At 39.0% G+C, this 14,996-nt stretch overlaps 2 protein-coding genes across 2 annotated transcripts; one reads left to right on the forward strand and one right to left on the reverse strand.

Annotated features, from left to right (window-relative positions):
- Positions 1-1,431: 1,431 nt before the first annotated feature.
- On the reverse strand, positions 1,432-11,287 carry ccdc106a (coiled-coil domain containing 106a). Its single transcript, XM_066683267.1, has 9 exons — positions 11,109-11,287; positions 8,465-8,545; positions 7,530-7,631; positions 6,598-6,783; positions 6,216-6,266; positions 5,213-5,437; positions 4,548-4,751; positions 4,069-4,372; positions 1,432-2,816 (listed from the first exon to the last, which is right to left on the reverse strand). Exons 2-9 carry the CDS (start codon positions 8,517-8,519, stop codon positions 2,792-2,794), a joined length of 1,152 nt encoding a protein of 383 aa, XP_066539364.1. The 5' UTR covers positions 8,520-8,545; positions 11,109-11,287; the 3' UTR covers positions 1,432-2,791.
- Positions 11,288-12,950: 1,663 nt separating this feature from the next.
- On the forward strand, positions 12,951-13,793 carry tmem238a (transmembrane protein 238a). Its single transcript, XM_066683511.1, has 2 exons — positions 12,951-13,020; positions 13,287-13,793. Exon 2 carries the CDS (start codon positions 13,293-13,295, stop codon positions 13,611-13,613), a length of 321 nt encoding a protein of 106 aa, XP_066539608.1. The 5' UTR covers positions 12,951-13,020; positions 13,287-13,292; the 3' UTR covers positions 13,614-13,793.
- The last annotated feature ends 1,203 nt before the right edge of the window (positions 13,794-14,996 follow it).

A 14,996-nucleotide genomic window follows, 5' to 3' on the forward strand; every position in this document is an offset into this window, starting at 1 on the left:
GTCCAGAGCCTACCTGGAATCATTGGGCGCAAGGCAGGAATACACCCTGGAGGGGGCGCCAGTCCTTCACAGGGCAACACAGACACACGCACATTCACTCACACCTACGGACACTTTGGAGTCACCAATCCACCTACCAATGTGTGTTTTTGGACCGCGGGGGGAAACCGGAGCACCCGGAGGAAACCCATGCGGACACGGGGAGAACACACCAACTCCTCACAGATAGTCACCCGGAGCGAGAACCCACAACCTCCAGGTCCCTGGAGCTGTGTGACTGCGACACTACCTGCTGCACCACTGTGCCGCCCTGTTCATAATATTTATGGATAGAATTTCTTGGCATAGCCAAGTGGCGGAAGGTGCCCGATTCGGTAGTCTCAGGATCCCATGTCTGCTTTTTGTGGCTGATGTGGTCTTGTTGGCTTAAACGAGCCGGGACCTCCACCTGGACCAGTTTGCAGCCGAGTGTGAAGCGGCAGTGATGAGAATCAGCACCTCCAAATCTGAGTCTGTGGTACTTAGCCGGAAAAGGGTGGAGTGCTCTCTCCAGGTTGGAAGTGAGCTCCTGCCTCAAATGGAGGAGTTCATGTATCTCAGGGTGTTGTTCATAAGTGAGGGAAAGATGGAGCGGGAGATTGACAGGCGGATCGGTGCAGCGTCAGCAGTAATGCGGACCGTTGTGATGAAAAGAGGTGAGCAGAATAGAAAAGCTCTTGATTTACTGTTCAATCTCCATCCCAATCCTCACCTATGGTCACGAGCTTTGGGTTATGACCGAAAGAACGAGATCGTGGGTACAAGCAGCTGAAATAAGTTTTCTCCGCAGCGTGTCTGAACTCTCCCTTAGAGACAGGGTTAGGAGCTCAGACATCCGGGAGACTGAGTGGAGCCGCTGCTCCTCCATGTCGAGAGGAGCCAGTTGAGGTGGTTTCAGGCGTCTGGTCTGGATGCCTCCCGGATGCCTTCCTGGTGAGGTGTTCCAGGCATGTCCAATGGGTGAGGAGGCCCTGGGGAAAACCCAGAACACGCTGGAGAAACTACATGTCTCAACTGGCCTGAAAATGCCTTGGTATCCCCCCCGGAAGAGCTGGAAGAAGTGGCTAGGAAGAGGGAGGTCTGAGTTTCTTTACTTGGACTGCTTCCCCCGTGACCTGGACCCAGATAAGCAGTGGATAATGAATGGATGGATGGATGGATGGATGGACAATGTGATTGTAAAGACACTTGACCTTCCACTTTAGTATCAAGTGGCTAAATTCATTTTCCCATCTTCCTGCATTGTGCAGTCTCTACAGTGCTGAGTGAGGAGTAGCAATGATAGAGGCACTATTCTCCCTACTACAGATCAGCAGAGCATCACAGTGATTTTGGAGCTGTAATTTTAAGGTAACTACCTAGTGTTCTTTTCATTCAACCCACAAAATAAACAATGATTTTAAATTTGGAACAAAAGAGAAAGGAAGAGTCTGTATAAACAGGGTTCAGTAAGAAACCAATCACTTTAGTGCCATTTACAATAAGACAGTCAACAGGATATTTCATTTTTTTTCCGCATCTGCATGACAAAAACAGTTTTGAATAAATGGTTTCTTGGCTATTCTCAACTTGTAGTGAGATAAAACATGGACATAAAAAACAGGATGCAGAAAATAACACTACAGCCATCAACCTTCACAGAGTTACAAGATAAAACGAGATTGTACTTGAAACGTCTATGGAAAATGACTGGTTCCTGAGGCGTAACGGAAATCTATAATAGCCCCAACCCGTAATCAATGAAACTGGACATCAAGATGACATCAGAGGAACAAGCAAAATACACTGTCTGATGAACAGAATGACTGTAAGGTGATAAGTGCTTTAACTCAGCTAACTCCTGACATTCCTCTGGACCAAAGAAAAGTCAGAGTAGCCATGAGCAGAACTATACACAGAAAAACACTCTCTCTCTCTCTCTCTCTCTCACACACACACACACACACACACAGCTATTCACTCACACATACATGCACACACAGCAAAGTCACATTATCTGCACACACACAAACACATCTGGACTATGCTATAATATTGTTGTATCATTACCAGCTGCTCACACATGAAGCCTGTCACCAGCTGCATTCCCACTTTGGACTTTTCACATGCTCAACAGTCAGTGGTGTCTAGCAGGAGACAGGTCATGACACAGGGATTTACATGCTCTAACACAACCATAATTCAGCCTTGAGGACATCAGGTCATGGGCTTAAAGAAATGTTGGTCTATGTAGCACAGTGTCAAACTGTATGTACTGGTCCTCAGTACACATCTTACAACACTTTTCAAGCTAGGAAAGAACAGTTCGTCAGCCATAAGTGCTGAGAGAAATGTATAACCAACACACACTCACAGACAGTAACACACACACTGGCCTTGTGGAATGGAGTTTAGAACCCCTGATACAGTACTTCAGTACTTCAGAGCAACACGTGACACGCCATAGAGCTACAACTAATATCAACACTGAAACATGCTCACAGACACAAGTGAGACAGTCTCTAGCAAAACAGCCTTCCTTGGAGCATTCTTGAGGAAGCCCAGCACTGTTTTTTTAGCTCTATGTGAGTGCCCATTGTTGTGAAGAACAGAGGTATTACAGTTTGCTGCAATAGCAGGCTTAATTCAGAGTTCACCTGATCTGAACAGTAGAACAGAGAGGCTGAGGAAGTGAAGACGTATTCTATGATACATTAAAATACAGTGAGGATTCCAAGATAGAGCAGAACAGTAGTCACACACACTGGTCCAATTACCGCCCATCTGCTCCTTTCAACCTATAGAAAAGGGAAAGGAAAATGGCACAGATATTAGATATGAGAGACTAAAAATCTATGCATAATTTTCCATTGTTAATAGGTGAAGGCCCAAATATTTATGGTTATATATTTTTTAAATATACCCCAGGTTTTGTCAAATGTTTACCCAAATATTTCATATTTCATATTTCATGCCAGAAGCCAATTACTACTGTCTGAACTTCCTGATTCACAAGTTCCTACAAGACATGATGTCAACCACCACATATTTTTTGAACTACCACTCATACTGACATACACAGTGCTGGCTATCACTGTGCTATGCTGAAAGGAGAAGAAACTGAACTGAAACTTCACTGGGGCTCAAACCGTTGATCTCTCAATGATAGGGCCATAGCTTAGAATGCAAAGTCACTTGGGAACCTGTTTTTTTCTAGAGAGACCTCTCTCAACACAGGCACAATATAATCAAAACATTTTCTAAAACCAGAAAAATAAAACTCCACACCCACAGAACGTATTCAAAAATCTATTTTCCCCAAGACAAAATGAAGAGACAAGTCTCAAATATGCAGCAGGATGTCTGGTATTGCTGTCCAAGTTGAATATGTTTCAGAAATGTTGCACCATGTTTTGCCATTATAACTTTTTAAAAGTGATACATCAATATCATGCAGAAATTAATATCACACAAGTCTACTGCAGGGGCGTCCAAAGCCCGGCCCCCGGTATAGGATATTGCACCACTGCCTTAATGAACTAAGCTAAACTTAAATGCCATTCATTTCTCTGAGCCACAAAAGTAATTCACTAAACAACATTTGGTGATGGCTACAGCAAAAAAAAAAAAAGTTCACATTGAGAACGGCAATTTCAAGAGAGAGTGGAATACTTACAGTAAAATGTTTGATTTAACACTCTTTTGATGTCCTGCAGCAGTTAGTGCTCTAAAATTATTTTCAGTAGTTAATTAATATAAACTCTTTGGTAAATTAATGTTTTTCATATTTTGAATACACTGTTATAAATAATGTATGAATAATATACTTGGAAAGAGAGACTGGTCCTTAAGAATTTTGATATGATCCAGTTCGGCCCCCTTTGAAAAACATTTGGACACCCCTGGCCTACTGTGCTGTCTCTAGATTTTATGCATAAGTGTTATAGGATCTGGGACACATCTTTTTAGAAAAGATCGGAGCCAAATTAAATTCATGCTGACGTAAAAACATCTCATTTACCCATAATATGCGTGTGTCTGCGTGTGTACCTATAAGAGATTGGCAGTAGCAGGTTGTTCTTCTTCAGTGCCTGCACTTTGCTGAGGGTCTGGGGGTCTAGGGCAATATAGCAGCGTCGAGCATAGTCCAGGAGCTTCTCTTTTGATGGGTCAAACTCGCCCACCTCTGCCAGCTTCTCCGGTGCCACCAGCAGTAACTCTGCAATAGGAGTAGTGGATGCCACTGTGTTTCGGTCCACACCATGGATCTGAAAGGCCTTGGACATGTTCTTAAGCCGTTGGTATGTCACTAAGATTTTCTTATAGCGGAACAACACACCAGCAGCATCTTTCACTGTGAACAGAAAGAACAAAAACACCATCTTGGTTCAATAGAGATATTTTCAGATTGTACAGCCTTAATCATTGCAATCTAACAATCGCATTTTAACCTGTGCAGAACAGGGCATCTCTAACAGCACATTAAGAAATGCTGAATCTGTAACTGATTAATTATAAACTGGCCTCACCTCTTTGTCTCTCTCTCCCCCTGGCTATTCTGAAGACCCTCCTCCTCTTGAGGGCAGGGTGGCCTACACTGGGTCGCCCAGAAACTGCCATATTCCGCAGAGCCACATTTTCTGACATCACATCCCCACCTGACAGCATTTCCTCCTCTTCCAAGTAGCTGTCCTCCAAAAAGTCCTCCTCCTCTCCCAAAAGTGAGAGGGAATCTGATGAGGGAGGAAACACTTTACATCAGCCTCCTATTACAAACATGTCAAGAGCCAGAAAGCCAAAGATTTTCATTCATAATACAGTTTAATCACGGAATAGAACTGAGAATATACGTTAACACACTAAATAAGACTTAAATATCTTTTATTCCTATAAGTATTAAAAGAAAAGCATTAATTTAATACTTTTTCTCATTCATGTATCACAGAAGCTAGTGGAGAAATGATGGTAGAATTCACGTTCAAAATTTTTTATCAATACTGCATTTATGTGCTTAGAATTAGAAGTGATATTATATTATAGTTTAACATAAAAAAATTGTCCTTTTGTCATGTTAGTCATGAAACAAACATTTTCATGCATAAACAATACACGGAAATAGTAAAAAAAGGAGAAGAATTTTAAACGGTAAAAAAGTGTTTACCAGCAACACAGAGATGTATAAACATGCACATACCTTGTAAGTCATTCATGGGTCTGTTGTTATTACTGCTGCTGCTACTTCCACCACCATGTCCTTGTAGGAGGGGCTGAGAGTGGGATGGGCCAAAAAGAGAACTGATCTGAGCACTGACTGATACAGAACCAGTGCTCATGACCTTCGCATTGGATGGAGACTGCTGGGTGGGCCTCTGAGGGAATGACTGACGGTTGGTTGTATGCTGAACCTCTGCTTGCTGATCTGAAAAGTTAATGATTAAAAAAACTGTTAACACTGTTGATCATTACAGTATCCTCCCTGCACAGGATAACAAAGAATAGACCATGTCCTGTTAATCTGCCTTAACAGTGTCATTTACTTAAAACATTAATCCATCAGATCAACTGAACTGATGGTATACAGAGCATGTCCCAAGCATGAACTTCATTTAAATAAAAGCTTTTTTAATCCTAAAACATTTAATTCAGTAAATATATGGACTAAAATGCAAACTGGATGGAATTATTCTAAGTTACAAATTTGTTTTGACCTGCTGGTGAATCTAAGCCATTTAAAGAGGTGTTGTGAGATTTTGGTGGCATTTATTAAGAAACCCTAACTGTAGATTTAAATGGGAAAAAAAAAAATCACACAACATCTGTACTATAATCATCCAGGCATTTTCTCTAATGCTGCACTGCTCTGCAAGAGTTCACATTCATTTCCTCTGTACACTACTAGCTCTGTCAGACACAGCCTCAAGCTTCAGATTTGGGGAACATTTGGCATTTATCAGCCAGCAGGCCTCTCAAACCCAAATCTAAAGTTTAACTACATTAATACTATGAAACATGATATATAATGTATTCTAAGTTCATTATTTGATCATTAAATAATAAAGCTGAGAATATTTCTTTAAATTCAACAGAGGGGTGATTCATCTGTGACCTTGGTCAACATTAATCCAGTGTAAGTGTAAATTAAGGAGACACAGTCACTTCTGCGTGATTTAAAAATAAGTTTATGAGATTTTTTTTACCCCGTTCATTGTCTCGCCGCCTCCTCCATGAAAAACTGCGAGAATCATTACCTAAATTAAAGAAACCAAGAAATTAACAAATAAGAAAAATATCTGTTTACATCAGCCAAACCTGAATACACTTAGAAGTTTAAATACATTCACATGCCATATACCTGGGATGCCAACAGCCCTGACTGTAGTGTTCTGCTGCTACAGAAAGCCATGATTAACTATAATATGTTAGATTTAAAATTCTCCAAAATGATCAGCACCAACAACAGCAAAAATATTCCATCCTTCAACTATCCTATGAGATAGAGACCTGTTATTTAGGTGCTTTTGCTGCCATTTACTGTTCTTCTGTCCAACATTCCTTCCATCTCCCACCTCTCCATCTCACCATTGCTCTCCTGACTCTTTGTCGAGAATATGAAGCGATCTAATTGGCAGCGCAGGAAGTCTCTCTCCTCCTCCAGATCTTCAATGCGTTTCTGCAGCCAAGAGTTCTTCTCCAGGGAGATCTGCAGCTGTGTGCGCAGGTTTGTGATCAGCAAGTAGGAGCTTGCAGGAGCTGGAGGATCATTGCCTATACCGGACCAAAAAAATACATATTCATATCTATACATTCAGAGAAGCTAACATTCCTTTAGACTGTCAAGGATCATCACAATCAGTACTTCATGCACTTAATTTTTCAATCTTGAACTGCTGAATTTTTTTTGGATAATTTTCCTTAAAGTTTGTAAACAACAGTGAAGAATAATAGAACAAAACCTTGCACCACTTTTACAGAGAAGGAAAAATCTTACTGTGAGTTTAGGAGAAAAATAGTTTTCAAAAGTACCTTACAATCAGCTATTACATTAGGAAAATTGTCAAATAGTCTGTAGCCCCGCCTTTGTTCAGAGCATCATACTATCTCCACTGACTTGCTTTCTTCCCATAGGGCATTCTGGTGCCATCCATTGTGCTACACTAGCTCTTCTGTGAGGCTGACCAGAAGGGTTAGTATCTGCTTTTCAGATGCATCAACGAGACTTGGACCCCCATGACCTGTTGCCAGTTCACTGGCAACCCTTCTTTGGACCACTGGAGCACACCTCAAATCCTGCAGTTTTCTTAGATGCTCTGACCCAGCTGTCAAAATTTGCACTTTGTGAAAGTGAGTGTACTCTCTCATGCTACCTTGTAAAACAAGAGCCAATCTAATTCACTTATTGTTGTGTCCTTAGACTGTGGACATTATTAATGCTTTGTTTCTGAACAAATTCAGCATTAAGGTTTTAATAAGTACACATAGAATGTTATTAAGTATGATGTGCTCAGACTGACCTTCAAAGCTCTGTTCATTCTGGTTGTAAAAGCCACTTTGCTGCTCATAGTTGTTTTCTTCAAAAGGAATGGAGATTTCATATGCATCCTCATTTTTAGGTGCTATGAAGAAAAAAAAATGTATATTAAGAAAAGGCTACACCAAAAGCACAGCACATTTTCTTCTCAAACCTATGATGTTTATAAATGTTCAGCTTGTGTTAACATTGTGAAGAGTAGTTGAAGAGAATAATCAGACATTCTGCTGACCACATTTCAAGTAAAACGTAATTACTGTGTATGTTACTAACCATGCTTAAAACTGTTTGCAGTCAACACTTTATTACAGGGCTGCATTCATACGACATGAACATTTTAAAAAGCATATTCCAACAGAAATCATCTTTCATAAAAGCTGCTTTCTTAAATTCAAATGTATCAAGTTGACATAAGAGCTAGTTTTGCTGACACTGGATTGTGTTAAAAAGAATTTTTTTGGGGTGAAATGACAAAATATGTTGTCACTGATCTTGTAGCACTGTGTATATCACAGGGACATAATGATGATGATGATGTGACATTGTATAAATCTTATAAATGGTTGTATGACAATTACTTTACCTACACGGCACATAAAATTCACACTTGTTTACCCAGTCTGGCTTTTCTGCTGGCAAGCTATTATGTTACTGTGGCTACAGCCATTTCACCCTAAAAAGTGTCAAGTGGCACAAAATGTCAGAAAATTATCATCTAATATAAACACGTTTGAAATACAATATTTTTGAAGTCCTATGTCACTTGTCATAAACACCTAGGAATATGTTACATGAACCCTGGCCTACAGTAATATATTATGCAAGTTTATTCTAATTAAATGCAATGGCCATTTTATATATAAAAAGAGCAGCTACATGAGTAACTAATTATAACAATAAAAACAACCATAATCTTACTTTGTAAATCCTGCGTACTTGCATGCTTCCTAGTAGTTGTCTCTGCCTCGTTCATATTGCTTCGAGCTCGTGTGTTTCAGGCTGTTTCACATAAAGGAAAGGAAATTAACATAAAACTGTTTATAAGAAGCACATATTAAAACATATTATGAAAACATAAACATTCAAATAAAGCTTTTTACACCACTGTAAATTAGACAATGGTAAAGATGACATATCACTTCTCTTACTTAACTATAAAAGAGCTACCATCTTCTCTACCTTGTCTGTTACCTATAGCCATAGCATGGGCATGACCTAATGAATATTCCTTGCATTTTTAGGATTGAATTGATGTATGATTTAAAAGCTGTGTAATTTAAAAAACATTCTAATTTAACCCCAATTATTTAAAGATATTCTTTTACATTGAATAGGACAGTGGTGCATTAATTCCAATAGATGTTCCTAACTCCAGTAAAAATAATCCACACTAACTTTAAGATTCCTCCAGTGAAAAACAATATTTTAAATTTGTTAATATATACATGTGCTGTATTTTATATGCTGGAAGACGTATTTTGTGAAAAATAAGCATTCAAAAGTAATGGCTGAGTATTTCCTCCTTGAAAACCCAGATTTACAAAGACAGTTTCAAATGGGAGAATTCAGAGTGCCAGGGTCTTTCAGGTTATAAACATAAGAAACTAGTCCTGTCAACTTGTTGTCTTTTGAGATGCAGGTGAGCAATTGAGGTGGGGACTAACTGCATATTCATAAATCTGCATGTACATGGGCAAAAATGTACATGAATATGAGTTACATTTACAAAATCGCTGCATGCGCTCAGAAGCACTTCAAAACCAATTGTTTATGAGCACAGTTTATCCTTGCATTCACAAATGCAAGCTAAATCCTTAACATAATAGAAGAAAATATATATAATCATGGTCCAAATTTTTAATTCATTTTGGAAATTATAGATGCCGCATTTTCTGGGCTAAAGAGAAGAGGGACCATCCAGCTTGTTATAAGCATACAGTTCAAAAGATAGCATCCATGATGGTATGAGGGTGCATTAGTGCACATGGCATGGGTGACTTGCACATCTGTGATCTGTGACCATTAAGGCTGTAATGCTATAACTGATACACAAACTGTTGGAATCCTGTATCAAGAAAGAATTAGAAAAATATTTTACTTCCAAAACATCAGCAGTTAGTTAACCTCACTTCTCAAACATTGGTGCAGGTGATGCAACACTGTAGTAAATATGCCCTTGCCCTGTGTTTTTTGGAACATGTTGCTGGCATTAATCAAAACATGCAAATATTTTTTAATTAAACAATAAAATGTCATATTGTCAACATCTGAAATGTCAGTAAAATGTTACAAACAGGGTACATTAATTCATGATACACAAGACAGTAATAAAAATTGCTAAATGATTAAGTAAAACCAGTCAATAATTACATATTACAAGCAACAAGAACTAGCGTTAACTAGCATTATTTTAGGATTTTATAAAATCTCAATATAATGCTGGTTCTTGTTTCTGTCATTTAATGATTAACTGTGACTTTACTTATTAGTTTTTCAATGCTTATTAATGTCTTATTACTTAAAGCTCTCTTAAGTCCTTTTAATTCATGTAAACATATGAAGTGTTACTAATATGCTGCCTTTGTACTATGTTCAATTAAATTTAGGGTATAATTCATTTGCATGTCATTGCATTCTGTTTATATAAACGTTTGGCACAACATATCTTTTCTTGATATGAGGATTGTAAGATACTTACTTTTAAGGCATTAATGGATTTTTAGTTGAGGTAAAAACTAGAGATTAATCTTAAATTAAATTAAACTTAACGAGATTAATCAACGACCAGAAGAGAACTTTATAAATGCACCAATTCTGTAGAGTCCATATATGAAAACTATTCTCAATTAGGTTATAAGGAGTGTTTCAGCCTGAGCTGCTTTATAAAAGAGCAACCAAATAAAAGCCATATGTCAGTCTTAAGGGCACAGTATCAAACAAAGCTTTAATGCTTAAAAATATAAAGAAGATTAGTAAACAATCGTGAAAAATGAATAATACTTCATCAGTGGATTTAAGGGAAAAATAGCGGGGCATTTGGAATATATGTATTTTAAGTCTGACTTGTCTGCAGAGTATTCCACAAAGCAGTATTGTCCCATTTAGCCAGACAAAATAAACCCAAAGATAAGACTGTCCAGCAGGAAAAGGATGAGGGACATTCCAACTGGGCAATCCCCAACTTTGAGCTTAACTTATTTGGCTAGCTGAGAAATTAGCTGTAGCTCCCAACTCAGCTTAGTCCCGTGGGCAGCTCTCGTTAGCATTTATTAGTGAGGGGTTAAAGCCCCCAAAACACCACACTGTAGCACTACTAGGGATAGCCACAGCTCTCCTTGAATAAAAACAATGAATTGTACTCGCTCCGTGCACTATGGGATACACAGTGAGCCGTTAGTGTCTCCTCATGAACGCGGAGAGCTGTAGGAGGCGGAGAGATGCTCCGCTCTCTTCAGAACTGAGAAGAAGGCGGTTAAATCCAGCTGCAGCGGGACTCATTAAACACCATCATTAGCGCAGTCTTTCTCTAACAGACACACACACACACACACACTGTACTAACCGTTCTGTGGCGGTATACTGCTCCGTTGTGCGCATATAAGGCAATTCCTCACCGCTGCTCTGTGTGTGTGTGTGTGTGTGTGTGTGTGTCTGTGAGAGAGAGTGAGTGTGAGTGTGTGTTTGCTGATAATCTCAGCGCTAACAATAACAATTAAATGTCTTTCCTCAGTACAGTCGTCACCCAGCATAAAAAAATGACGTACTTCCGGACGCGCGCGCCCGCTCCACGCGTACAGGAGTGGGTGCGCGCGCGCGTTTGTTAGTTTGTGCGTGTGTGAGAAAGACTGAGTGAGTGAATTCATGTATTATTGTGAGAGAAAAAACGAGCGAATATGCGTATGTGTGTGTGCGTGTGTTTGAGAGGGAGAGAGAGAGAGAGAGAGAGAGAGAGAGAGAGAGAGAGAGAGAATTAAACTTTTCTGTGTAACTCAGTCAAACAGCACCTATAGGAACAAAACACCTGCAGCAAACTGTACATTAATGTGTCCACAACCACCCGCAGTTTAAATCCTAAGAGCATTTTCTGAGAAAGGTGAAATATTGGTAAATCTGAAATAAGTTTTCTTTATGGACTACGGATTTTCTCTTCTATTAATGCATTTAAAATGAATACATTTAAAAAAGTGTCAGGTCAAAAGTTTTCTCATTCTCGCGTTACTCTTTTCTCATTATCATAAGAATTATATTCACTGTGTCACAGGTTTTTCTGAGGGAACCTTCAAAGACATTAAATAACCCCCCACCCAGTAAATATCAAAGTTTTGTTTGTTTGTTCGTTTGTTTGTATTGTGTGTTGTTAAAATACTACAAAACGTGTGCAAATAGTTAACCCCTCGACTGAGCATTTCTGCTTTGAATCTGCAGTGTTCCACAGAAAATCTCAAACGCGTGATTTCAGACAGCCCGCGTTACGTACATAAACCTCAGCACCACTGCACTGTGCAGGTGTTTTTGTTTTAAGCCAATGAAAAGATGGGATTCTGAAGGCCGTGAGCCAATGGCTGTGCTCGTAGGTGGAACTTGAAGTCCATCAGTGGGTGCACAGCATCCCCTGCTGACCAGAATGTTCAAATTCAATGTGAATGTAGGTGGTGGGTTTTTATAGATTTTTTTTTCTATAAAATTACTTACACCATATTTAAAGTCAATATGTCACAAATGGAGTCATATATGAAGGGCTCCTTTTGTTCCCATATTTTCTAACTTAAAAACCCACAAAAAACTGACTGGCACTGAAAAAGCAATGTTTATTTTTTTTTTATAGTATGGCCCTTTTAAACACTTCAGATGGTTTCTGTCATCACCACTGAAGATAATTCTGAAAAAATAAGATCATCTAGATGGGTTCATTTAACCTTACAATTCATTCAATGAGGCTGTTAACACTGAAGCAACTGAAGTATGCAGACAATTTGTAGAATGAATGGGATTTCCCTTTAACTTTAAATTCAACACCCCTGCCCAGCCCCCTCCCCACCCATGCTCAAAAGTCATGTATTTAGTATGAGCAACCTCCAGCTGTTCTGAGATCAGTGAAGAACCAGTCATATTCCTGTTGTTGTATGTTGAGTATGTGTTCTGCATAGAAGCTTAAAGCATTTTCAGATGGTTGTCCACCTACAATCTCATGCCTGAAGTGGGATAACTGCAGGTACTCTGTATATTTTCTGTAATGAATCTGGTAATTTAAGCCTAGATCATAGTTTTATGACTCACGCAGGATAATTAAAGATTGTGTGGTTACTTTGTTAAGCAATGCTGTGTCATTAAAACCTGTCTTACAAGTTCTCAGCTTAGAACCAGAGAGAGAGAGAGAAACAAAAAGAGACAGAGCAGTTGTGCATGAAAAGTTGGATCTGGAAGGACGCTTCCTAGACGGTTATCATCATTTTTCGAAGAAAACAATCTGACAGGTGAGGGATCAGATCATTTGTGTTAACAGGGACTTGTACAAGTGACATTTGTTTAGATCTTACCTGTAACAGGTAACAATGTTTCCTTCTACAGGCTTGTTTCTGTCTTGTTAAATTCTCCATCTGACAAAGTTTGTCAGAATGTTAAATTTGTTGTGGTCACTGTTAACTGTAACCATAAACCTTCACGTGATTTACATGTAAAAGTTAATGGTCACTTACACGTGTTTCTGTCTTGCCAATGACTCCTGCTGTTTATCCACCAGGTCACTATGCCTGCTAAGGGCTTTACTCACTGTAAGTTCATCCTGGTGTTTGCTGTGTTTATGGACATTCTGGGGATCAGCACTGTCCTGATTGGGGTTTTTGCCCCTTTGGAGCTTAAAGGTCGTGATTTTGGAGACCTGCTGGTGTACTCTGGAGTTCTGCTGGTACTGTTGTCCATGGCTGGCTGGGTCATGTGGTACAGTGGCAACATCGAGGGCTTGACACTGGTGAAGGACCTGGACTATAAGTCTGGAGCAGTGGACCGTCTGGCTCGGTCACTCAGTCAGCGCATACGCAAGAGCCACCGCAGTCATGTCACCCCTTAACCTCAGCCACCTCACCCCGATGTCTCAAACACAGCTCCTCAGCTGCAGGCTCTCAGTTTTGGAAGTGTCTTATCTATAATGAAGACCACTTCAGTGCATGTAGTTAGGGTTTGGGGACAACTGATTGGTCTAGAATACCTTTTAGAAGAGGTATTTTTAAATCACAAAAACACAGCAACAGCCATTGTTCCTTATATTGTTTGACCAGTTCATGATTTATGGGTTAGCGTATGTGTTCTTAAATCATTTGTAATGTTTACATCTCCTTACATATGATTTTTTAAGGACAAGTTTGTGTTTTCCTCTAAAATGACTATTTTGGGGACAAATTTTTTGGACTGCGTTTATATATGCACCTTTCTCCTACATGTTTCACTACTATATATAGCAAATTTTAATTTTATATGACACAATACTTGAAATATTATGAGCAGGTTTTTCCCTGACCCGAATCTCTAAAGAAGCATGTTTATATACAATTTTTGTTTGCTTTATGCTACATTAGTCACACAGATTGAACATAGATAGTTAGATAGAATGTAGTTTATGCTTACATTATAATGTTGCTTCCAGAAAAAGTATTTAGTTGGGAAATGTAACAAATTTAATAATTCTTCTCAACATTCATGTTGAACTTTTATGTACTGACTGAAGAAAAAAATCCAGTGTTATGAGCAATTGATTACTGCAACACTCAAAAATTGTAAGGGCAGACTGAATGCATGTTTTCCAATGTGTTGCATCAACTTTTTTTGTTACACCTTTACATTGTTTAAGAACTGGGAATACTAAATGATGCAAATTGAATTTTGTCCATTCTTACATAATACCAGAGTTCAACTGCTCAGCAGTCTGCGGTCGCAGTTCCCTGATTCTCCGCTACATGATGCGCCATAGGAGATAGACCTGGACTGCAAGCAGGCCAGTTAAGCATTTGCACTCTTTCCCACAAAGCCATGCCAATGAGGCATATCAGTGTCTTGCTGAAATAACCATAGACTTCCCAGGAAAAGACGCTATTAAGAATACATCTTCAATAGAATACAGATATCTGATACAGCATGATACAGCACCCAAGGGTGCCATCATATACAGTCATGTGAAAAATTTAGGACAACCCACGATAATCTTTGTCTTTTTGAACATTTTTAAACATATAAACATTTGAGCTTCATTTGAACAGTACTGAGAGATTAAGCTTATATATGTTTATAACTAAACAAATAAAACTGAAGAAATTATTTATAAACATAAGCTGTAAAATGTAATGAACAAAAATGTACATTTCTTGTGAGGAAAAAGTTAGGACACCCTATGCCCTAATAGCTGGTATAGCCCCTTTGGCTGAAATAACCTCAATTAGATGCTTCCCGTAACCATTTA

This window comes from Hoplias malabaricus, chromosome 10, assembly GCF_029633855.1.
Source record: "Hoplias malabaricus isolate fHopMal1 chromosome 10, fHopMal1.hap1, whole genome shotgun sequence".
NCBI lineage: Eukaryota > Metazoa > Chordata > Actinopteri > Characiformes > Erythrinidae > Hoplias > Hoplias malabaricus.